Source organism: Schistocerca nitens, chromosome 2 (assembly GCF_023898315.1).
Source record: "Schistocerca nitens isolate TAMUIC-IGC-003100 chromosome 2, iqSchNite1.1, whole genome shotgun sequence".
Classification (NCBI taxonomy): Eukaryota; Metazoa; Arthropoda; class Insecta; order Orthoptera; family Acrididae; genus Schistocerca; species Schistocerca nitens.
In genome coordinates this window covers 731,503,607-731,530,326 of record NC_064615.1, presented here as the reverse complement: position 1 = coordinate 731,530,326, position 26,720 = coordinate 731,503,607, and the positions used below count along the sequence as shown (strand labels likewise).

At 37.6% G+C, this 26,720-nt stretch overlaps 1 protein-coding gene across 6 annotated transcripts in view; it reads right to left on the bottom strand.

Moving 5' to 3' along the window:
- Nucleotides 1-26,720, bottom strand: part of LOC126236933 (rho guanine nucleotide exchange factor 11-like) — a 550,831-nt gene that overhangs the window by 8,373 nt on the left and 515,738 nt on the right. For 4 of the 6 annotated variants that reach the window (XM_049946613.1, XM_049946614.1, XM_049946618.1 and 1 more), the window contains exons 13-18: nucleotides 24,477-24,676; nucleotides 22,123-22,305; nucleotides 12,885-13,058; nucleotides 12,442-12,587; nucleotides 11,851-12,055; nucleotides 5,405-5,502 (exon numbers count right to left, since the gene is read on the bottom strand). In XM_049946613.1, the coding sequence (XP_049802570.1) occupies nucleotides 5,405-5,502; nucleotides 11,851-12,055; nucleotides 12,442-12,587; nucleotides 12,885-13,058; nucleotides 22,123-22,305; nucleotides 24,477-24,676 (1,006 nt within the window). The remainder of the gene's footprint in view (nucleotides 1-5,404; nucleotides 5,503-11,850; nucleotides 12,056-12,441; nucleotides 12,588-12,884; nucleotides 13,059-22,122; nucleotides 22,306-24,476; nucleotides 24,677-26,720) is intronic. The other 2 variants (XM_049946616.1, XM_049946615.1) reach the window with 2 other exon arrangements.

The window sequence follows — 26,720 nt, the reverse complement described above, 5'->3', positions numbered from 1 at the left end:
TTGGCCACTCAGGGCAGCTCATCTGCTGTGACGAGAACTCCCTTGTCCAGTATGCTGAGGGTCTCACCAAGGCCATTATAGATGGCCATTATCCTCTAGGCATAGTCCGCTAACGGACCTCCTGTGTCATTTCCTGATGCATCCCCAATCCTCGCACCACCCCCAAGAACCAGCTACGAAGAAATGCACCCTTCATCACCTAGTACCACCCAGGACCAAAACAACTGAACCACACCCTTTATCAGGACTTTGATTGCCTACCATCGTACCCTGGAATGACAGACATCCTATGCAAGATCCTCCCCACCCCTCTGAAAGTGGTTTTCTGTCATCCACCTAACTTTCACGACATGCTAGTCGACCCCTTAGCTATCCCTAATCCCAAACCCAAACCCAAACCCTTTCCTCAGGAAAAATATCCCTGTGGAAGATCCAGGTGCAAGACCTGCCCCATCCATCCACCCAGCACTTCCCAATCCACAATCCTGTCACAGGCTTATCCAACCCCATTGGATGGCAGGCCACCTGTGAAAGCACCAGCTCTGCTGCAATCACTGCATAGTTTTTTTTATTGGTGTGACCATCAACTAGCTGTCCACCAACTAGCTGTCCACCAGGATGAATGGCCAATGCCAAACTGTGGCCAACAGTAAAGTAAACGACTCTATGGCACAACATGAAGCTGACCATAACATGGTTGATTTCAATGGCTGCTTCACTACCCAAAACATCTGGATCCTCCCCTCTACTACTAGCTGTTCTGAACTGCATGGATGGGAATTATCCTTATAACACATTCTCTGCTCCTAAAATTATTCTGGCCTCAACCTATGGTAACCTACTGTCTCCACATCCTCCACCCACCAGTTTCCACCTTCTCTATCCTCTCAACTCCTTCCTATTCTTATTTTCCACCCTCTGCCAACACACCCACTCATGTTTCCCCTTCCCTACTACTATCCTTGCACCCCCCCCCCCTCCCCGCCATCCACGTCCCTGCTCCACATCCTCTCAATGCTACACCTGTTTGCAGTCTAGTCCCTGAAAGCTCTGCCAGATAGCACTCTTCTCTCTCCAGCACCCCCCCTCCCTCCCCCCCCCCCACCACCATATCCTGCTATCCTGTCACTTCCCTGCTGCCTGAAGATTGCTGCTTCCATGCTATGTGACAGCTGCAGTTTGATCCAAGCTGCTGTAGATGGTGCTCATGCATGCATGAGGGAGAGAGAGAGAGAGAGAGAGAGAGAGAGAGAGAGAGAGAGAGTGTGTGTGTGTGTGTGTGTGTGTGTGTGTGTGTGTGTGTGTAAGGAGGTTGCTTGCGTGTTTTCCTTTACTGAAGAAGGCTTTGGGTAAAAGCGATGTGTAAGTTTTTTATTTTGCTTGACTGCAACTCAACGTCTAGTCTTTACGGTGAGTAGCAACCTATCTTTTCCTTACACAGTTGATATTCCAACATGGAGTATGCATTATTTGATTTTAGTTTTTGAATTACTCTTTTTTGTTTCTTCCATCAGTCTTTTCAACCCAGAATCTTTGTTCATGTGATTGTAATTATTTTTATGTATTAACTTTGTATTTAATCTGTTTTGTCATCCACTGTTTTTGCCCATGTTGTTGCATTCATAGCTGCTATTCCACATTTTGCCTGAATTCAATTTTACTTTTAACCCCTTCTTTCATTTTCTTCATCTGAGTTGTTTTGTCTACAGTACAATAAGAATTCATGTTTTAAACTTTTGTATGATGATTACTATCCAAAAAAATGTACATCTTGTAATCAAATCACACTACAGCACAGTCAATGTAAACAGATGATTTCATCTGTCATTTTTAAGAATGCAGGGTACTTTTATGGCTCAATATTATGTAAAAATCAAAACCAATTTCTTTCAGGCACTGTTTGTAATGTATACCTCTTACAGGTTTTTTGTTGATAGCAGGTAATGCAGCACACTTTCTGAACAAATCAGAAGTATTTTTAATATTTATGAATCTGCATAGGGTTATTAAAAAATTACGAAGAAATTGATGCAATTCTTTTTCCAAAATGCTTCCTCATATTGGGGTACCATTTAATCCAACGTTATACATTTGAAGGAGACCAAATTTTTATCAGATGTTCGTGACACAATGGCTGAGGTACTAGACCTTTTTAATTGCACCTATTATGTATATTACAAGGATAAAAAAATATCCCATCTAACATTTTAATTTTTATAATTTTTCCTAGTAAAAATGTTATTTTTCTGTAATTTAGTTAATTCTGCAATAAAGCTTAAATCTACTACATACAAATAGACTATTGCAAGTTATAGAAAAAAATTAGAGCAATGCTTCATAAACTTCGGGAAATTTTGAATGAAGATATGAGTCTGATTAATCTGTGCCTCAGAGCATTCCTGAACCATATTCTTCATCCTGCAGCATTTCTTCATTGTCAAGCTTTCTCTTGGCATTCCTTTTAGCACTTCTTGCTTCTTTGGTAACTTTAAGAGTGAATCTTTCAGCTTCATGCACCCGTTGTCTGTCACAGGTCAGTAATTGATCTTCCATATTAGAGCCCCATTTTATGCCTAAATTTCTTAGGACTTAACCTTCCTATCACTCCATCATTGAAACATATCACTGCATCTAGTACACCAACTTTTAATGCATTTAGTCCTACAAAAACATTCTTGGGTAATCTTTCCCATATGCAATGGTTGAAACTTTCATTTGTATTCTGAGTGTACCCATGAAGACATTTACTAAGCAAAACAGGGTCACTCAGGTCTCTAAAAATTGGTTTTATTTCATTTGTAACAGGCTCAGGAAGAGAATGCTTATGATGGTGTATTTGACCACTTTCTTTTGCTTTTTGGTAACCACACCAAGAATCTGCTCCTTTAGGGCAAAGTCCATGAACAGGGTGGTCATCTGTGGACAACTTACGAAAGTAGATGGCACATACAGCTTTTCTCATTGCTTTAACATCATTCAGAGGTGCAGTTCATCTAATGGCCAGTCCATAATAACTCTGAAGAAGGTCTATTTCAGCATCTGTCAATCTGCCTCGGCCAGACAGAAATTTTCCCTCAGATAGCAACTTTACTTTCATTTCTCTTCGTAGCTTCCTCAATCTAGCACTCACCCTCTTTTGCGCAAGTCCACAACACTCCACTTTTGTTACCAAGGTATCAACATAAACAGTAAACTCATTAATTTTATTGAAAGCTTTGGAGTCCCCATTGCCTAGGTACTTCGTATATCTAACTTTAAGAATGGGCACCGACCTCTGAAATATTTTCAGAGCTCCATCATACTCCATAGCTCCACTGTAACCATCATAATTCTTAAAACACTGATGTTCAATATGTCTTTCATTGTTACCATCACAGGTGTGGCAGTACTTAGATAAGCACTCAACATCAACTACTTTTCCTTTTTCCAGAGAAGTAGCACTTACAACACCAGTCAAGGAACGATGTCCTCGACATTGCTATGTCCCATCAAGTGCAACAGCAATGTCCCTAGTTCCACTAATATTTACATTTTCTTCTACTGCACGTTTCGTACATGCTTTAGACATAACTGTCAAGGCACCTAGAAGTATTGTTATGTACTTGCTGAACCTACTGGGAGGAGGAGGAGGAGGAGGAGGAGGAGGAGGATCCATCAAACCACAAAACCTTTGAGCAGCCTTTTTTTTCCTTTTACTATTGCACACACTGCATACACTAGCTTCAAATTCACATCATATGAATTATGCACAATGTTTGAAGTCATTTTTCAGGTAGATTTATTGCAGGATCGACACAAAACAACTAATTTTGATGCTAAACCCGTCCTGCTACTTTGTTGCTCAGTTATTTCCAGACAGCCTACACCATCACAATGTTTACATTTCCCCACTTTCTTTATCAAAGAAGATAATATGCCCACATCAACAACAACAAATACACTACAAACACGTCGTTGTCAACATAAAAATTTGAATCACCAGGAGGGACACCATGTGGGAGTTTCTTCCCTGAAGGACTGATACATAGGTTACTTTCAATACTATGGGTTGCTTCGTTCGTAAATTGGTTATCACGGAATTTCCTTTCCTTGAATTTGATGCGTCGCATAGTTCGTATTTATTGCACACTAAAGGATATGTACTTCCATATATAACAAGCATTCAGTAACACGAGAACAAACTGCTTCAGTGAAACGAAAGTGAATACTAGCAAAGAATCTTTTACAGGCACTAGAAACCTGCACTGTTACCAACATAGATAATGTATCATGTGAATAATCACTGTAACAGAAATAAGGCGGGAGGGGGGGCGACAGCATACATGAGTAACTATCTTCAAAATTTTGTATATATAGGTCTTTTTCATTTGAAACCCTATAATGTATATATCAATGTAATCAAGGAAGACAAGAGAATTTAATGAAGTCATGAAAAACATTTTGATTTTTCCACCATTTGTAAGTACCCTGTACTCTTAAACAATAGATCAGCATTTTAAAATGTCTAAATATCATGACACAAATAACAATAATTTTAAAGTCACCTGCAAGAAGATTCCACGAAGAAAAAGAATGAAAGAAAAAATGAGAGTAATTCAAAAAGTTTATATGGCGATTAAAATGACATGAGAAAGAAGAAAAAAAAAAACCACAGATTTAAACAACTTAAGTGAATAAAAATAAAGATCAAACTCATTTGACTAATATTTAAAAATAATGAAATTTCAGATCACCTGGCACGATTCAAACCAAAAACCTGTTGCATCTGAGGATCTCATCTTAACCATTACACTACACTACAAATCTGTACTTATTCCTTTTTTTTTTAACCATAGAGCACTACATAATATTCTTAAGTTTGTCCTCCACCAACTCCCCCCCTTGCAAATGAGGGCCCACCAGGATCAATGACTGCAAAGTCAATACCTGGGACCTTAACCTATGTCACTGTATAGACAGTATCAGAAAGTCAATCCCACTTCTGGGGTCTTCTCCTTGCAAGAGGCACAGTTTCATGATCATCTGTTTCCACTCAAATGGCATATGTCACAAGTTTCTTTTAGTTTTTACCTGTTACAGTGGAATACAAATGAGTCTCCTACAATCAGACTAAAATTAGGGACAGAACTACCAGCACTTATTTAAAGATGGGTACTGACACCATTCATAAATATATTCATGTAGATTACATCAAGAAACAGAATGTTTTGTGGAGCTCATTAAAGTGATCCAGCACTACAATCAGTGAGCACACTCTCTCTTTACTACATACTTAATTTGCAAACAATGTCAGAACTACAAAGGATGTTCATGCGCCCATGCAGAGAGAGAGGAGAGAGAGAGAGAGAGAGAGAGAGAGAGAGAGAGAGAGAGAGAGATTTTACTAAAACACAGACAGTATTACCTCAGAACTTAAATCACTTGCTGGGTCATCAATCGGCTCAATTGAAGTTGTTCTTGGTTCTCCATCACATTCATCTTTGATATCCAATCTTTGACAACCTGTCAATAAAACTTTCTACTGTACACTACATTATAAAAAAAGCAGATGTGAGTGTTTGCAAGTAAATAAAACTGTGATTAAATACAATGAAAACTGGAGTTTCTACTGTAAGCGAAAAATGCATCAACATAAAAAAATGTATACAACAGGATACGCAAAAAAAAAAAAGCAACTTCTGTTATAAAGAAAAAAGTGCTGTGTACAGTAGATTTGGTAAATACTGAAACACAAAGACAGGTAATACATTATGAATAGCAATATTATTAAAATTTGAAGTTGCACATAGAAATAATGTGAATATTAAAAGAAACTGATGAAGTTGTGGCTACAGAATTTAGCAGTATTTCATTACTTCTAGCTAATATGACACCCTAATCTTAGTGACTGTTATACTGGTTTAGATTGCTTTAAACGTTAGTAGAGCCCATTCACAATACAACTTTGCTATTAACTCCTCATAAAAATCACTACCTAAAAATGTAAGGCAGTTAAAAATGCTACAGAGAACAGTCATAGGTGGGAAACACAATACTAAACTGATGATAAGAACCATTGTCTGGAAATCCGCACAAATACAAGAGACCATAACAATTATACAGTGACCAGTACACCATCCAACAGCACTGTCAGCAAGTATTACATTATTCAGTGGAGAATCACATGTGATGAAGCCAGTTTTAAAATGACATTTTTTATAGTGTGAAAGAATGGTAATCTGTCTGAAGAAAAGACAGAAAGAAACAGCCGGATGGAAATGAAGAAAATAAGGGACCATAGGCTAACACAAAAACAATGGGAAGGGAAATTGAGTGAACTATGAAAGAAATTAGGGAGGGGATGGGAGAAAAAGATAAATCATAGGAAAAAAGGGGATGGAAGGTAAAGGTGTAGGAATGAAAGAATGAGGAAAAGGTAGAAAGAGTAGTGAGGGGAGAGAAGGGGAAGGAGGGGGCAAGGTAAAAAGCACAAGAAAAAAAAAGGGGGGGGCAGAAGTGAGAAAGAAGGAAAGGGAAAGAGAAAGAGAAAGAAAAGAAATACAAATACAAAGTGTGTGCAGAATGTCAAGGACCTTCGACTGAAGGTCAGTCAATGTTATGGAGTGGCAGGCACTCTGAAACCCTGGTGACAGGCGATGTCAACAATTTCTGAAATTTACCAAATCAACCAACCAGGTCTCCTTTCTTTTGCATGGAAGTAAATGGTTGAATTGTTCAGTGCACAGGTGTGTGTAAAAATGTGTTGCTTGGGCCGTGGGCACGACACAAAATGTAATAATGACAGACATTTATACAGTATGATTAAATATAAATTTATATACAAGGTGAGATCAAAATTTTGCGAGATTTATACATTCAATTTTCAAAAATTTTTGTCACCTTGTTGGCATACACGTTCCTGATGTAGGTTTCCATTTTAAGATGTTCTGAATATTTAGTTTTGTTCTTGACAGCTGGAAAGGTTATAAATGTTTTTGAGTGCTCGGCAAATTCTTACTTTCGAGAAAGACATCAAAAAATCTACATTAAATTTTGCTTGAAAAATGGAATAAAGTGCAGCACTGCATTCGAAATGTTGACTGTGGCTTTTGGCAAATACCTATAAGGAATGTTTACGAGTGGTACGAATGTTTCAAAGAGAGCTGAAAATATGTTGATGACGATGGTTGCCCTTGATGCCCTTCCACAGCATTATGTGGAGGAAGCAAAGAAAATGGTTCTGAAAAATTGCCAGGTCATCAGAGAGTGTGCTGACGATGACGGCATAGCCTTTGGCTCACAGCCAGCAATTTTTTCGGTTTTTTGGGCATGAAACATGGGTCAGCAAAGTTTCTTTCAAGAGTGTTGAATTTTGACCCAAAGCAACATCACAAACATTGCTTAGGCATTCCTGAATTAAGTCAAAACCAATCCAGAGATTCTAAAGAAAGTTGTGACAAGTGTTGAAAAATGGGTATACAGGTATGACGTCGAACCCAAGGCCAAACCGTCCCAATGAAGAGCCACAACGAAACAAAACCTCTGACTTCGATCACATGTGAAGGTTCTTCTCACCGATTTCTTCCATTACAGGCATAGTTCGTCATGAGTTGCTGCCTAATGTTCCTATGGTCAACAAGGACAACTTCCTGGAAGTTATGCACCATGTGTGTGAAGCAATCTGAAGAAACGACAAGAACTGCAGCAAAACCACTTGTGGAAATATCATCACGATAATGCTCCCACTCAAATCTCAATGCTTGTTCATGATTTTTTGGAAAAAAATAAAACCATTATGTAGCCTTAGCCACCATATTCGCCAGACATGGCCCCCAGCAACTTCTTTCTCTTCCCAAGGCTGATCAGAATCGTGGAAAGACATCATTTTTCACCACTGATGAGATAAAAACAGAACTGCTGAAGGAGCTGAACAACTTAACAAAAAGTGAGTACCAGAACTGCTTCCAAGATTGGAGCAAGAACTGGCACAAGTATTTTATATCTGAATGCTATAACTTTGAATGGGACAAAGTTTTTGTTAATGGTAACTTTTTGATCACACCTTATATTTCTGAAACAGGTAAATTGGGGCCTATGTACCGAATCTACCGGAGAACAAATTTAGTTATAATTATTTGAAGTATTCCATTTGAAACACTGGAAAGTAAGTTAACAGTTATGCCATGTCACGATAACCTCCTTCACCCAATCATAACAAATGATTGATAAGTCTTTTCAAAGTCTTTTTGTAAGCAAAAACTAATTTTCTGAGCGAACTAAGTCAAGAGGTCTAATATCTGGGAAGAAGAAGAAGAAGAAGAAGAAGAAGAAGGTTAACGACAATGACAAAGCTACTAAATGTACACCAAAACTGTGGATCAGTTAATGCTTTCCAGATGTTTCAGGCGTAGCAGTATGAAACCGGAATTTCCCTATAGATGGTGCTAGCTGTCAGCATAGGGCCCATGAGACCACGTCTGCAGCACCGACTGCTTCCTAAATGTCTAATGGAAGTCAACACACAGTCACCCAAGTTCCATACATCAGTATCTGTTTCAAGCCTGTAAACAAGTTGAGTTTTGTGCCTACAAACTACGATTTTCGGACAGCATTGATTTTCTGTTACCATTTGAAGGAAACTGCTGCAGAATCGTATCGAACACTTGTCAAAGCTTTTGGCGAACATGCTCTTGGGAAAACAGTGTTTCAAGTGGTTCAAAAAATTCCAAAGTGATAATTTTGATATGAGAAAACGAGTGCAGGAAACCACCAAATAAGTTCGAAAACAATGAATTGCACTCCTGATTTGATGAAGGTGATACTAAGCTTAACAGGAACTCACAAAGCACTTTAATGTGATGCAGAAAGCCATTTCTCTTTGGTTTAAAGCTATGGGAAAAGTGCAGAAAGTGGGAAGATGGATTCCACATGAACTGAATAAGAGACAGCTAGCAAATTGAAAGACCACTTGTGAAATGCTGCTTGCCAGATGCAACAGAAAGTCGTTTCTCCATCAAATAGTGACAGGTGATGAAAAATGGATATATTTTGAGAATCCTAAGCGTCGTAAATCATGGGTGCATCCAAGCAAACCATCAACATCCATTGCAAGATCAAATCGCTTTGGGAAGCGGACAATGCTCTGTGTTTGGGGGTATCAGAAGGGTGTCACCTATCATGAGCTGCTAAAACCTGGTGAAACCATTAATACTGATCACTACCAACAGCAAATGATGGATTTAAATTGAACGATACATGAAAAACGACTGGAATATGGAAAAAGGCAACACAAAAATCATATTGCTCCATGATAATGCCCCATCACACACAGTAGAACGGTTAAGGAAAATGATCAAGGCATTCAGTTGGGAAATACTAGGGCGCACAGCTTATTCTCCAGCTTGGCTCCATCTGATTATCATCTATTTGCACTGGGACATGTTCTCACTGAACAACGCTTCAATTCGTATGAAAATGGCTCACTGACTGGTTCCCTTGAAAAGAAGAATTTTTTTTGGGGCATGTCATTCATAGCCCGCCTGAGAGGTGGGAGAATGTGTAAATAGCAATGGAGAGTATTTTGAATAAAATATTGTTTATCGTTTTTGAACAACAGATGTGTAATTATTGCAACCAAATTTCGGCTTCATACTTTTACACCTGGTAGACTTAAGGAATTAAATGACATGCTTACACAATATTAGGCATTTACATTTTTAGCATTAACTGCCAAACATTTGAAATTATGTTTCCAATTCAGTTGCTTCAGATAATATTTTATGGAGAGGCACTCCATTGAGAAGAATGAACAGAAATATAATTATGTTTGTTGTTCAAGAAGTGGTTGTAGTTATCAAACTGCAAAAATGAAGATTCTGTCTACTGCAAGAAATTCTTAGTCATTCTCAATATGAGCTACAGTTTGGCAGTAGTCACAGCAAGGAAATAAACATTCACAGAAGCAGTGAAATTTTCACATAAACATAGAACTTAATTGCTATAAAAAGAGCACAATACTTCAGAATTGGGCAGCTGAAATTTAAATGAACATACCCAATACCACCGTTTTAAGTGAAAAACTGAACAAACCAGAAGGAACATTTGTCAAATTTTTAAGAAGAAACTTGTAACCATATTGTATAAAAAAATTGTGTGTGTAGAATTATGTTTTGTAGTTGTATGTATTGTTCAAAATATTTTGATAATAGAAGTTAATATGCCAAATCCACTTAATCATAATTAAAATTATGATTTTGAACTACATGGAAGAATTTATGTCAAATTCATAATTAAGGGAAAGGGAATGTCTACAAAATGATGTGTACAGTCACAGCATTCCATATGTGGGGAAGAAATTTAAGTTATCACCAGTGTTTTGAGCACTAGCAAAATCAAGTTTTCAGCAGGTTAACTGAAACCCCCATGAACAATGGCTGCAATGTGAAGGAATCAAGACTGCAGTAGGACTGACATCAGCTCTAAAGTATTTTGATACATACTCATACATGATCTAAGAGGACTGTAACATATTAAATATAACTAAAGTTGCAATTTAGAAAGTTTATGATTTAACCGTTACAGACATTGTGATTTTAGAACTTCTGTTCAAAAGATCTGATCACGTTTGCGTATATGAAGTATTCTGTGCCAACCTATAGTGAATAAAATGGTTTGGAAATGTATGACTACCCTACAAGATTAGTGATACAATTTTTTAGTCTGCACTAGGAAATGTGCAAAAACCAAATAAACTTTACTTAATTTAGCTCATCCCTACTTTTGTAACTATTTACTAACAAAATAAATGATTATATCTAAACATGAACAATCAACAGGCTAAAGGAATTTGATTGAGCCCAATTTCATAGCTTGTGAACTAAACAGACTCCAGCCTATGAAATGCACTGGATGCACGGTGAACCTATCATGCAGATTTCCCTCACTGTATCAACACTAAGGACATGAAATGTTAATGTGATCCCGTTAATTGTGGAAAAAAGAATGTAGACACTATGATGTTTATGACTTGGCTTTTGGCTATCTCACCTTTGATTTGATTGAAAAGGAGAATGATCAGGAAATGTAATCTCTGAAGCAACAAAATATTCTGTCTTAAGGGATCAATCAATCTCTCTGAAGCAGCAGATGGTCCTCCATCTGACAAGACAATAAGGTAAATATAAAACTTCCTTAACAATTAGAAGTCCACGATATTGTCTGTGAAACACCCCTATTAGTAATAATATTCGACTTTCAGCACCACTGTATCCCTTCATATCCTTTTTAAAATGCCCATGCTTATGTTCCATGGAACAATTGCCCTTTATGCTTCTGCCTAACAGCTGAAATTATGATTTGAATTTTAATTGTAGGGTGGTGCACCTCAATTTCATATATTTAGTACATTAGCACATTTGAAACTGGAGAATGAAGTCTAGCACAAATTTAACAATGTTGTGCAATAAAGTGAGATTTCAAACTATCAGAAAGCTGTCTGTACACTTACCATAATATTTTCTGACCAAAGCCATGAGTAATCTTCCTGTGTAATAATATAAACCACAACTTCATACTCTGCATAATAAACCTTAAACAAAGAGCATCTCACCTTATCTCATGCAGTTTGCTATACAGGTATCAGTACCTTTGTCCATACTCTGTGGCAGACTAAACGAGTCTTTAACAGTTTATGTTCTGCTTACAGTATAAAATGTAGACACACCCATACATGCACATGCTTGTTTCTTTTGCTTCCCTGAGCTCAACAAAGTCACACACTGTAATGTTTACTACATGCAATGCAAAAGGCAATGGGTATCTACTTCTGGTCACCCAAAGCAACCTCAATTGGTGATTCACGCATATACGCACCAGTATCATCCTCGCTGTGACTGCTAACTGTTACACAGCTCTCAGGCTGTGATAATGGTACCAAAATGTTGCCAGGATTGTTCGATCCATTTGGGTGGTTGTGTTTACGTCGTCGAGCTTCGTGCATAACGTGCACTTGTTCTCGTAACCTCTGTAGTTCCCTCCTCAATCTCTCTTTCTCCTCTTCCTGCTCCTTCACCAATTTCTGAAATGATGGAAAAAGAACGCTTATTACTTGTGATTTGGATATGAAATTTAATCAACTACTTTGAACAATGGAATTGTGTATGTTAGATACAGGTATTACATGAAATATGACACTTGGAATAGTAGTAGTAGTAGTAGTAGTAGTAGTAGTATAATACCACACTGGCCCTTCCACAGGTGCCATGAAGAAACACGTTACTTTTTTTTAAAATCACGTTAAAACATCTATCATAAAATTGCGTTCGCAATAACCAAGTTGCTTGTATAATACAAACTTTTAAAAACTGGTGCACACTCTGTAGAACCTTACTCGTGGATCACACAGAGATATTACTGATAATATACATATAAATGCAAGACAATTAAGATATGCTTAATACTAACAAGTATCTGCGTAAGTAGAGAGCTGAGGGAAGTGGCGGGCCCCTGGACACTGTGTGCAGCAATTGTGGGAATGCGGCCACTCCGACGCACAACTTCATCCTCTGTTACTCGCAATGCTTCATTAAGTGCTGTTGTCAGCTGATTTACTGGAATAACAAATTGTTACTTTAGATTATTCCGTGTAAATTCAGAAGTACTATCAAAGATTTCTTCTCTTATTAACCGACATTTAACACTGAAAATTTTGGTGTGGAAAATAATGCCTAGTTCTTAAAATTGACACACACACACACACACACACACACACACACACACACAGTGAAATGATAAAGTTCCACATATGTCACAAAGCAAAAACTTCAATACAATAAGTTGGCAGAACTCTTTAGAAAAAAAATTTGGCCATTAACTAAAGAAATTTACATGGAGCACACAAGACAAACCTTGAGCTATGGCAGCGAGTGCTAGTTCAGCACCCTCTTTGTGAGCAGCAGGTTCTGCAGCCATTTCAGCTATGTGGTCAAACTCCTCTTTTGGAATATTGAGAATGTCAGCTACCAAATGCCGTTTCTCATCTAGTGCTAATCTGATTTCTTCATCCTTCCGGCGTAGCTTCTCTGTAAATAGTAACGAAAGCACTGATGACCTAATAAAATACCTTAAACTAAATATTTGCTTGAACTTCAGTTTTAATTAGAGGTTATGTCATGTATTTTTGAAAATCTAACTTATCAAACAAAGTCAAAGCACATCAAGTCCCTGGAAAAATTCCTGTTCTATTTCTCGTCCACCACCACCACCACCACCACCACCACCACCACCGGTAAATATGAGGAAAATTTATGCTTCATACTAGATACGTGTCAAAACCCAAAATACGAATTAAGAAGATTACAGTACTGTACAAGATCTAATATTCTATCATTCTGGTAAGTGTGTATGACACTAGGTCTAACTGCAGCAATCAGAGCCTATCCATATTGGAAGTCCACAGAATTGAAAACGATCTATATACCTCTGTGGAAAATCACCCACTACAGAGTTCCAATGAAAGTTTACAGAACATCAACAGAATTCGATGATTAAATCTCAACATGCAAAATTGCACACACACACAATATGGGAAACACATAAGTGAAGGAAGCAATAATTCCTGGCAGTTTTCAACAAAGGCTTTTGCATTATTTCCCCCTGTGGTGTGACATTAGATCATATGAACAAAATAGTTAACTCATTCTCAGAATTTTGGAGAACACTGACAGGTTTACATGAATACACTAAGTCTGAGAATCTACCTCATGTGGGAATATTCTCAGCTGTAGTAAATGAGGGGGAAAGTTGCTCAATGTAAATAATATCCTCAGATTTTGTATGAAAAAAACTACAGAAGTTCCTCAGAAGCAGAGAACACTATCAGCTTTTTGAAACAAGTCTGTAGCGTAATAAAAGCTGAGTAAGTTATGTTGGGCTTACGTTTGATAAAGGTTTTTCAGTAAAAACAGCAGAATTTACATTGCTTGGAAGGCAGAACGAGATACACAGCCCAAACAAATACTGAAGAGAGCAACTGTAGATATTTATACTCTTGTAACAATAAGGAACATTATTTGGCTGGTGAACCTCCTTCCCGAAAATCAGGAAACAAGAAGTGGCGACCTTTCAAATGAAGTGAAAATGATAACATTTTTGTGCTATTTAGCAGACCTAGTTTTCAGTCTGGTTCAAGAGAAGACTTACGTATACACCAGATAACTATGTCACTGACTTTTCAGATGTTTTTGACCATGTTTCCTCAAAGCAGAACTCTCATATTTTGTTACGTCAGAAGTAAGTAGTTGGATCAGAAAAACTAGTGACAATTTATTTCAAACCTAGTGACCTGTTACTTCTAAAAAAAACTGCACATGTGACCACTTAAGTACTTGATACATGATAGAATTCTGGGAGAGTTCTACTTTGAAGTAGATCAAAAAGTGATGTATCTTAAGAATTTTAGTCTCACAACGTATTCATCTAAACTTCAATAAAAGCATTTAAAAAATCAGTATCAGCAGATAATATATTTTCGTAAACTGTCTTTAATCATCTTACTAATTTGTTGCTCCACATACAACCGTAACAAAAATTTAGCCAACTCTTCCAAAAAGTGTTGATGCCAGTTGCATGGCTTTACATTGAACAATTTGCTGTTTCCATAAGTTTAATGAAATTTAAGAATACATGTATTTTCTGTGCAGGATGTAGCAGATGGCATACATCGAGGACCTTCTCAAGAAGGAGGGGACATAGTGAGAAAGAACTCCATCAGAGAATATACTTAGAATTTTTTATACAGAAAACAGAACTTTCTTGGAGAAGGTTCTTTTGCTTTGAGAATCATCTCCACAGAACATTCTTGTTTTATTCGTATGATCCATAGTCCACATAAAACTTGATATGCCTAATTGCTTTGGGGAGGAATGGTGCAATTCATGTTGCTCAAACTTCCTTTGGGTAGTAGTATTTGCATTCATTTTTCAGAATATTTTGGATCCAAGATTGAATGTTGATTCCAGTGGTGCTCCAAACCACCACACACTGTATTACTACACACAGGTCACACGTTTCTAGCACATAAGTAGCTATTATAGTGGGAAAGGTACAAAAAGAACTAACTTTATGACCTACATTGCAGTCTGAAGAGTTTCACTTTTGTTTCATGTACTCAAAATCGAGTCAATGCTGTGTTTACCAGTGCACACTCTCTTTGAATAATTTCTTTCACACACGCACCACTGTCTTAGGGGCATGTCCTATTTAAGCTGAAGTAACACAACGGGACAAACCTCTTTCCAGAAACTGACTATTCTGCTGCCCTTTTCGAACTCACATGCCATAACTGTGTTTAACACTAGAAAGATATGCTGTTTTTTGCTCTTATCCCTCCATTTGAAAAGACGGCAGACATTGACCTTTGGAGTAACAGAAGAAAAACTGCTGCTGCTTTTTTTTTAATATGGCATCTGTTAGCAATCTTCCTAACTTTTTGCACCATTCATTTCTGGCACTGTTCTGTAGGTGCCTTGAACTTTTATTATTTTGGACTATTCTTTTTGGGTCCCGTTACTTTCATGAACGCTGCTCATTTCAACTATCAGTATTTTATTTGTTTATCAAACAATGGAAAATCCAGGCTGGAATGTAACAATATTATGAAAAGCAAAGTTGTTACTCACCATATAGCAGAGATACTGTCACAGATAAGCACAAGAAGACTGTCACAGTATAAGCTTTCGGCCATCAAAGGCCTTTGTTGAAAAGAACACACACACACACACACACACACACACACACACACACACACCTGTTTGACTGCTCCTGTTGCTCACAGTGTGGCTTCAGCTGCTAGAGGCTGTGTGTGTGTGTGTGTGTGTGTGTGTGTGTGTGTGTGTGTGTGTGTGTGTGTGTGTGTGTGTGTGTGTTCGACAAAGGCCTTTCATGGATGAAAGCTTGTATTGTGACAGTCTTTCTGTTGTGCCTATCTGTGACTCAGCAACTTTTGTTTATTTATTATTTATTTAACCTGATCTGGTTTAAAGCCATTAGGCCATCTGTTACATTGGATCAGAGTTTGGCACACACAGTACTTGTTTACATCATGTTGTTGTTGTTGTCGTCGTCATCATCGTCGTCTCCAGTCCAGAGACTGGTTTGATGCAGCACTCCATGCTACTCTATCCTCTGCACATCTCTTCATCTCTGAATAACTACTGCAACCTACACCCTTCTGAATCTACTTAGTGTATTCATCTCTCGGTCTCCCTCTATGATTTTTTACCCTCCACACTTCCCTCCAATACTAAACTGGTGATCCCTTGATGCCTCAGTACGTGTCCTACCTTTTAGTTAGGTTTTGCCACAAATTCCTCTTCTCTCCAATCCTATTCAGTACCTTGTCATTAGTTATGCAATCTACCCATCTAATCTTCAGCTTTCCTCTGTAGCACCACATTTCGAAAGCTTCTATTCTCTTCTGTCTAAACTAGTTATCGTCCGTGTTTCACTTCCATGCATGGCACTGCATATAAATACTTTCAGAAATGACTTCCTGACACTTAAATCTATACTCGATGTTAACAAATTTCTCTTCTTCAGAAACGCTTTCCTTGCCATTGCCAGTCTACATTTTATATCCCCTCTACTTCGACCATCATCAGTTACTTTGCTCACCAAATAGCAAAAATCATCTACTGAAATGTCTCATTTCCTAATCTAATACCCTCAACATCTACCGACTTAATTCAACTACATTCCATTATCCTCATTTTGCTTTTGTTTATGTTCATCTTGTAATCCTCTTAACAAGACACTGTACATTCATTTCAACTGCTCTTCCAGGACCTTTTGCTATCTCTGACAGAATAACAATGTCGTCGGCAAACCTCACAATTTTTATTTCTTCTCCATGCATTTTAATACCTAATCCCAATTTTTCTTTTGTTTCCTTTACTGCTAGCTTAATATACAGACTGAATAACATCGGAGATATGTTAGAACCCTGTCTCACTCCCTTCTCAACCACTGCTTCATTTTCATACCCCTCGACTCTTATAGCAGCCATATGGTTACTGCACAAGTTGTAAATAGACTTTCACTCTCTGTATTTTACCCCTGCCACCTTCAGAATTTGAAAGAGTATTCCATTCAACATTGTCAAAAGCTTTCTGTAAGTCTATAAATACTAGAAACATAGGTTTGCTTTCCTTAACCTATGTACAGTGGGGGCCGATACTGAATGGATTTAATAATATAAAATTTGATTTTTGTTTTTCACTTTATGTCCGTCAGTGCCTTCTGTCTGGCGGCTAGTTGCAGCAGATTAGTCATGCTGCAAAACCGCACAGAACCACTTTGAAACTCACGTGTTGAACCATCAGCAACTGAGCTCACGTGTTGCTGATGAGGTAATGCTACCGAACTGCGCGTCTACTATTTGACCGACCAATTGGGAGGGTTGGAGGTGGTCATGTGGGGGTGGAACTGCCAGCCGTCTAGAGCGGACATGCCGTCCGCTCTCTTCTGCTGGCAGCTTCCAACCCGACCAGACGTTCCCCTCTCCTGCCCTCTTGGGTGGCAGCCCATTCAGTTTCGGCAGCCTCTCTAGGCCTGCCTTTCTTTACTACATCAAACAACAATGCTCTTATAAAAATGAACAACTCTTTCACCTCAGTGGGTGCCTACTGCTTTCACTTTCTCGCCAATCCTGACTCGTTAACACCTATCTTCTAATGGAAGTCATAGGATCAGTCAGCATTGCCTAGTGTGTTCCAACTGATCTTCCCCAAGGTCGGCTTTAACCAGTTTTATCATTCATCTGTAAGGAATGTTTGTCAGTATTTTGCAACTGTGACTTACGAATATTAAACTGATAGTTCATTAATTTTCACACCTGTCACCAACTGCTTTCTTTGGAATTACTTTATTCCTCTTGAAGTCTGAAGATGTTTCGCCTGTCTTATATATCTTGCTTGCCGGATGGTAGTTTTGTCATAGCTGGCTTTCCCAAGACTATTAGCAGTTCTAATGTTGTCTACTCCCGGGGCCTTTTTTGACTTAAGTCTTTCAGTGGTCTGTCAAATTCTTCATGCAGTATAATATCTCCAATTTAATCTTCATCTACGTGCTCTTCCCTCAAGTACATTGCCCTTATATAGACCCTCCATATACTCCTTCCAACTTTCTCCTTTCCCTTCTTTGCTTAGGACTGGTTTTCCATCTGAGCTCCTGATATTCATACACATGGTTCCCTTTTCTCCAAAGGTCTATTTAATTTACCTGTAGGCAGTATCTACCTCGCACCTATAGTGATATATGCCTCTACATCCTTACATTTATCTTCTAGTCACCCTTGATTAGCCATTTTGCACTTCCTGTCGATCTCATTTTTGAGACGTTTGTATTCCTTTTTGCCTGCTTCATTTACTGCAGTTTTATATTTTCTCCTTTCATCAATTAAATTCAATATCTCTACTGTTACCCAAGGATTTTTCCTAGCCCTCGTCTTTTTGCCTACTTGATCCTCTGCTGCCTTCACTATTTCATCTCTCGAAGCTAACCATTCTTCTTCTACTGTATTTCTTTCCCCCCCCGTTCTTGTCAATCATTCCATAATGCTCTCTCTGAAGCTCTCTACAGTGCCTGGTTCTTCCAGTTTATCCTGGTCCTCATCTCCTTAAATTCCTGCCTTTTTGCAGTTTCTTCAGTTTTAATCTACAGTTCATAACCAATAGATTGTGGTCAGAATCCATATCTGCCTCCGGAAATATCTCACAATTTAAAACCTGGTTCCTAAATCTCTGTCTTACCATTATATAATCTATCTGAAACCTTCCAGTGTCTACAGGCTTCTTCCATGTATACAACCTTCTTTAATGATTCTTGAACCAAGTGTTAGCTGTGCAAATTTCTACCAGGCTGCTTCCTCACATTTCTTACCCCCAAGGCCATATTCACCTACTACTTTTCCTTCTCTTCCTTTTCCTACTATCAAAGTCCAGTCCCCCATGGCTATTAAATTTTCGTCTCCATTAACTATATGAATAATTTCTTTTATCTCATCATACATTTCTTCAATTTCTTCATCTGTGGAGCTAGTTGGCATATATACTTTTACTACTATGGTAGGCGTGGGCTTCATGTCTCCCTTGGTTACAATAATGCCTTCATTATGCTGTTCATAGTAGCTTAATTGCATTCCTATTTTTTTTATTCATTATTAAACCTACTCCTGCATTACCCCTATTTGATTTTGTATTTATAACCCTGTATTCACCTGACCAGAAGTCTTGTTCCTCCTGCCACCGAACTTCACCAATTCCTACTATATCTAACTTAAATATATCAATTTCCCTTTTAAAATTTTCTAATCTGTCTGCCTGAATTAATAAGTATACAAGATAGACATTTTCTAATACAGCGAGTTCTGGGGAAAGGAAATTTAAGGATACTGCAGCAGCTAAGCTGAACTTTATTTGCCACAATGGACCACCCGAGTCATTACATGTTCTATTTTTCTCTGAAAGTTGTAGTGTGTGGTTCTTTTCATTCGCCCAGTATCATTTCATTCTTTCCAATTGTCATTTTCTCAATTGATCTGTAATGTCTATAGCACTTCGAAGTATCATTTCTGCTGAAATTTTGAGGTTCTTACGAGGCGTATCAATTTTATCTTTGTTCTCTGCACCTAATATTTGGCAACCAATTGCTTTAAGTCCTTGCTGAATTCCTCTGATCCACTGCCCTCCTGTCTTCTTTCAAAGAATTCTCGTCACAAATTGTAAAGTCCAGTGTTCTTGTAGTCACAAGATGTGAAAGAAAAGATTGTTGTCCTCATTGTGCTAGTGATTAACGAGAACCATTTGGAGGATTCTGTAGATTCCTTCGATGTCTTGTCTTGTATTTATGGAAGTTTTGATGGTTTTTCCTTTCAGTTTCGAGGAGCTGATCAGTTCTTCTTTAATATTCAATTTATAATAGAGTTTCACAAGCATAAGTGGTTTCTGGCAGAGTTTCGATTTTATAGTGTTGGATCTTAGTATCTATCAACAAGTATTTTGTATTATATGCTGACCAAGTTAGAAATGGAATCTCTTTCATTTTGTTGGTTCTATTCATCCGTGTTTCTTCCTCACCAACATTACAACTGACAGTTTCTTGGAAGTATTTAAACTGTAGCACTGTGTAAAGTTTTTTATTATTAATAAAGACTGGACTTATTCACAGACCTTTCATGGACCTTTCATGGGCATGACCTGTTTTCTCAAAGGATACTTTTAATCCTATTTTTTATAGGCAATTTTTTGGTAACTGATGATGTGAACATGAACTAATACAGCAAGAGCTAAAAGAGGTAAATCATGTGCAAACCCCAGGCAGTTTGTACTTATTGAGGGTTTTGCTCCAATTTTATTTTAGGTGGGTTTTCTTCTTGCTAAATCTTTATGATGTCCTTGAGGGCTACACAGAAAAGCAGTGGGAATAATTCATCTCCAAAGCAGAGACTAATTTTCAATTTGAAAGCTTTTGAAATTTATTCCGCAAACTATACCTTGGAATCTGTGTCGGTTAAAGTTAGTTCAAACAATGTAAAATACAGGATAGAATAATGACAATGTTATGAGAAGGACAGATTCCTCCTCACCACAATTTTCTTCTTTCATGTGGGTGTTTTTAATATGTTTATGTTTTGTCTGTGAGTGGACTTCTCTTGTTTTAATAGTTCTAAACTTGATTCTTCTTACTTTTGGGCTTGACAGTTCACGCATGCTCGGTGTACTTTCTACTGCTATTTGTTTGCCTCATCCTACCTTTCACATTCTCTCCTCGAATTTATTGGTGCTAATTCTTCTACTATCAGTTTTCATTTGATTGTCAATCCTTGTAGCAATTTGATGTTGACAGGCTCTTCCCCTCATTTCCTCTAGTATAATATATTTTTTTATTAATTTGGTGTGTGAAAATTCTAATGTTTTTATTTTGAAGTTTACCGAAAGCATTTATTTTATTTTGATCTTTACACAGTAGTGATTAAATCTTATTTCTGTAGCCCTGAGAGTTTTCCACCTTCCAATAAAACCTCCGTACCATCTTTCTTGTCTCAGTTGTGCACTGAAGTCACTGAGGATAATTTTAATGTTTGGCGGAGAGAGAATATTTAAGGTTTGATGCAAGAGATGCCAAACTGTGTATGTTTCTTGTCTGTCCCTCGATTCGATGAGTCTTATTTGCAAGTTTGGGAAGTTGAGATTATAACAAAAGTGACTGTTAAAACTAGGTTTTTGAAAACAGCCACAGGTACAACTTTTAGCTGTTTCCAAAAACTAAACTGAGATTTTAACTCTATAATTAAATCAAGCATTTTTGAGGTGTATTAGAAATCCATTTCCAAACTATGGCCAATTTTTTATGCCTCACTTTCTTTGTAATCCCTTAATAATCCTTTTACTTCCGTAAGGTTTCCATCACTTTTTCTAATTTATTGAAGGATGGTGATTAGAATTTATGTTTGTTCACGATATCAGTAATTATCTCTTGATGAATTACATGGACTACAACCATAGATTGCAGGAAAAGCAGCATCTGAATTTGGTGGGCTGTCGTTGAGCATGTCATGATTGATCAGAGCATCTCAAAATCTAACAGGCACCACACACATGCTAAATCTTCACAAAACTGAACCTATTTCATTCTTCTCAACATACAATATAAACACTCAAGAGTCAAATTGAGAAATTAAAGATTACCCTAATAATCTTCAGTTAAAGAAGTTGTTCCTTACATTTTACATTTTTTATGCTACTAAGTATTTTTAGTACAGAAGCAATTAAAACAAGAACCTCTTCTCAACTAATGTATCAGCACCATACAAGTTAATTGTGATGACATGCATAATTCCATGTCAAGTCGTCCATGATCTCTAGACATTCCACACAAAAAACATTAAAAGTTAAGCCCAAAAAGTTTATACAAAGCACAAGTAGTGATTAAATATTACCTGCTTAATGAGATGAAAAATGCACGAGACTCAAAGACAGAATGAAGACAGACACACACTATCTCTGCCAACTTATTACAACACCACAAAGATGCAGCAACAAAACGAAGCCAACACAACAGTCCACGAACAAAGGAAACACAATGTACCTATGGGCATGATGACAGGTTCAGCTGTTAAGACTGGTCGGTGAGAGACGATGACCTCACATGGCTGCACCAGTGGGCTCTCCTCTGTTGTCAGACGTACCGGTTCATGCCGCCGACGCATGGCTCCAGGTGATGGAGACATGGTAGGGGCCGGACCTGGAGTCGGGGAGGGCCCACGCTCGCCTGCACACCCACCAATACCGTATATGCAAAGACAAGGCACGACACAGAGACAAAACACTCACACATACATGGCAGCAATCTTTCTTCCCAAAATATTATATGGCCAGAGAGTGGATACAAATTCTCCCACTTCTTTCAGTCCTAATCGAGTTACAGCTCTTTCCTTTCATCTTTTAAAAAGTATTCTTTCTTAATGCTTGTTTTGTTAATCATTTGTCAGTTACTAAAATAATCCTAATACATAAGCATTACACAAACATTTTCAAGCATTAACAGGAGAAGAATAACAGAACATGTCTCAGTATGCAGATGTATGGAAATCCCATGTCATAACAGATGAGACAGTAAATAGTTTACAAAGACAAAAGCTGAAGGACAAGGAGCAAGTGACAAGGAACCATGTTTAAATACCCACAAATAACAAAAACTGCATTTTGATCCTTGAAATGATTTAAAAGAATCAATTAATTTAACTGTCAACGGGAAAGGAGAGGACCCTGTCAGTTGGCAGCTGATGAGAAACTCAATATCAGAAAAATCGCAGATGCAGAAGAAATAAGGATAGCACTACAAATAAATGTAACTAGTAGCAGAGTTAAAAGCACATTTAAACCAACAAAAGCCAACTTGCAGTGAGCCCCAAGGAAAGAAATGAAAATATAACCATAGCTCTAGAGCACAAAATCTGAAACAAATGTTTATGTAGAGACATAAAAATTGCGCGACTTCTGAAGAACTGCGAATCGTTCAGCGTGAGAGAGAGTGCAATTATTTTTATTCACAAATAAAGTACCTTAAACCATTCAAATGGCAGTAGCTAACCAGCAATTACCAGTTTGTAGAAGGAAGTTGTCTTTTCTGACACTACAAAATGGAAGACAATCAGAACATAAACTGCAAAAAGTTTACTTTGGAGCACAGTGCAGGTCCTATCGATAAGCTCTAGGTAATACCAAAGCTGCTCTCAACAGATGTATAAATGAAAACAGCACGATACAAATAATAAAAATGAAATTTTCAGGAACAAAGCACTTGCAACAGGAACTGGTAACAAGCTATCGGCAATATAACTGCACGCCAGACTGTGTGTGGCATTTTGATTTAAGAAAGAATAACATTTAAAACAATGTTAATACAGCAATTCTCATTAAGAACTTTCTTATTATTGTAAATGTGTGACCTTTCTCAGCCATGTTGTCAGATGCAAAACAGTTTTAATTTTGGGTGGGATGCCTTCCAACTACTTCATGCAGCCTGCTTAAAGGAATCATCCTACCATTCCCGTAGACTGGGTTACAAAGGCCACTTAGATTAACAGCAAGCACAGCTTGAATTGAATTCCAACCGAATTCTTTAGCTAGGAAACTCTAGGGGACTTTAAGAAATTGCATGCCAGTATACAACTAAGACATGCCTGCAAAGGTGATCGTCGAATAAGAATATTTTGCTGAAACATTATGTTGAAGTGATGTCCAGGACTATGACACAAAAACTAAGTTGCAAAAACCAGTGAACAATTAAATAAAAGTCTGACTTTCATAAGCATAAAACATTACTGAATCAGTATGTTTTCATATGTTGTACGTTAAAAATGTGTTAGTGGTATTATACTGTATTAATGAAGCACACAAATATACAGTGAAAGAGAGGCCAATATGTTACATAGGTGCATCATATACACAATATTAAGGTTTAATTGGAAAAAAAAAGCTTTTACTGCAACAGCAATGGTATTATGCCATGTCTTGCAAAGGCCTCTGGTGTATGGCTTGCTCTACTTTCACATTTTTTGCCAATAAATGGACACTGTACACTGAAATGGTTACAGAAAATAATTATCAGCTAATGGCTGTTACCTTCTGGAATTATTATTATTTGTATACAAAGTGTGCCAAAAGAGTGAATGCAACAGCTTTAAAGATTATTCAAAGTAAAAGTGTCAGCTAAAAAGAGACATTTAGAACTTTGTCATCTGGCAGTAAACAAAATACTCTGAAGTCTTCTTTTTCCATCCCACTCAAAGTAACACAATCACATTCTGCAGTTTTCTGTAATTAATATTTCGTACACAATAAATACAAGATGTTAGCAACCATCTCTACAGGCTTCGCTCAAACCAGAGTCTCCTTAAGTGAATTAGCCATATTTATGTAGCTGAAGTGCATACATACCCATCTTCCTGGAGAGGGCAGCTTGTGGGTCCAGTTCTGCACCGGGCGATGCAGAAGGTGACGCAGCTTGTGCACCAGCAGGCTGCTGGGTTGGAGCCGCTGCTGTGGCACCTTCCGATTCACTAGTGGAAGTGGCTGCAGTTGCTGACTGACCAACAGCTTCTGCATCTTTAGTACTATCTGACAAGCTTTCATCATTTCTGTAACAGTGCAGTACAGAGGTTTGTAATGAAACATTTGCACCATATGTACCATTTATGTAGAAGTTCTGTGATCTGCTTTCAATGAACATTAAAATGAACTACTCTCAGGTCAAGCAAAGATGCTGCTTCTGATGGATTTTAGGAACTCAATAGCCTGGATCAAAGGCAAGGCCAATTTCCTAGCACAAATTGTTTCTGTTAACATGTAGAGCTTCGTTAACTACTTATGCTGCGTGTATGACATTGAGAGGAAACAGTGATAATCCGCACGGCGTTTGCAGTAAGCACAATGCAGAATAAGCCAGGCCATTTACATATGCAAATACTTTACGGGAAGTTCCATAACAGAAAAGAATTTTTTCAGTTTTTCGGATTTTTACCTAATTTTGAAATTTGCAATTTTCCAAATAAAATGATCATATCACTTATAAACTCACATGGGAAGTATTTTATTTTATTTTTTAAAATATAATCTACACCAGTTGAAAATTTAAAATTTTTACATGCATTACTTCAAGATCTAATAAAATCGGTAACTTTTAAATAGAAGACTGTGGATTGCTGTGTTATAAAGGTTAAATTACATGTTTGTATTGGTAGCACAGTCAAAAACAGTATCATATTGTTTCATAGTATAAACATGCATTGTATGTCTAAGTGCAAATGTTTTTCCGAGGAAAAGTGACTAACAGATTGGTAAATCTCTCAAAAAATAAGTATGATGTGAAACCAATTATTTTTAAGAAACATGGGTTTCATGGTAATATATTTTCGAATAAATGGAAACATTGTGTTCAACATGTGGCGTGTGAAGTTACAGACAATGAAATACAGGCAATCTCTTCAGTATCTAGAGAAACACTCATTAGTGCTTTGAAGATTACAAGAAAATGTTGTAATACAGAGTTTTCTCAAAACAAAATTGATGTAAATGGTAAGTTAGGTTATATTCTGATAGGTTTACACATCCTAACAAGGGTGTTAGATGAATGTGTGTGTGTGTTGTAAAATATGTGGAGGGCCAGTTAGTTTACATGAAGACAGTGAGATATCAAATGGATTAGCCAAGAAACTTATCATTAATTGCGTCAGTTGTAAATATAATCATTCATTGTAGAATTCTGATAAATGTAAAGATAATTATTTTGAAGCAAATGTAAAGTGGTTTTATGGATGGAGAGCTATTGGCAAAGGACACACTGCAGCACAAACAATGTATGCCGTGATGAGTATGCCACACCCACCTTGTAAAATTGACAACCATGCAGGATTTATTGGAGCTGCTGTGGAATCTGTTGCATGTGAGCCAATGAAGTGTGCTGAAAATGGAGCTATTGAAATAAATGATGGTACAACTGCTATACCAGTAGCTTTTGATGGCACTTGGCAGAAGTGCGGCTACAGTTCTACGAATTCTGTTGCTACAGTGACCAATGTGGATACTGGAAAGGTAATAGATTTCCAGATTTTTAACCAAACATTGTTTTAAGTGTAAATCAGGGACTGAAGAAGGGCATATCTGCGACAGAAATTATGAAGGAACAACTGGTGGTATGGAGGCCTCTGCAGCTATTGAAACTTTTAGTCTACCTGTGAACGAAAGGGGAGTGAGTTACACCAAGTTCTTACATGGAGACTCAAAAGTATATAACAGAGTAGTAGCCGCTCAGGCTTATGGTGAGAAGATTATCACAAAACTGGAATGTGTTGGTCATGTCCAGAAGAAAAAATGGTTCAAATGACTCTGAGCACTATGGGACTCAACTGCTGAGGTCATTAGTCCCCTAGAACTTAGAACTACTTAAACCTAACCAACCTAAGGACATCACACACATCCATGCCCAAGGCAGGATTCGAACCTGCGACCGTAGCAGTCGCGCGGTTAATCATGTCCAGAAGAGGATGGGCAGCAGGTTGAGGAAGTTTAAACAAAGTTTGAGAGACAAGAAACTTTCTGATTGTACATCCATAAGAGGCAGGCTGACAGACAGAATGATTCATGAACTACAGCAGTGTCATGGGATGCACTTTAGAAATAATA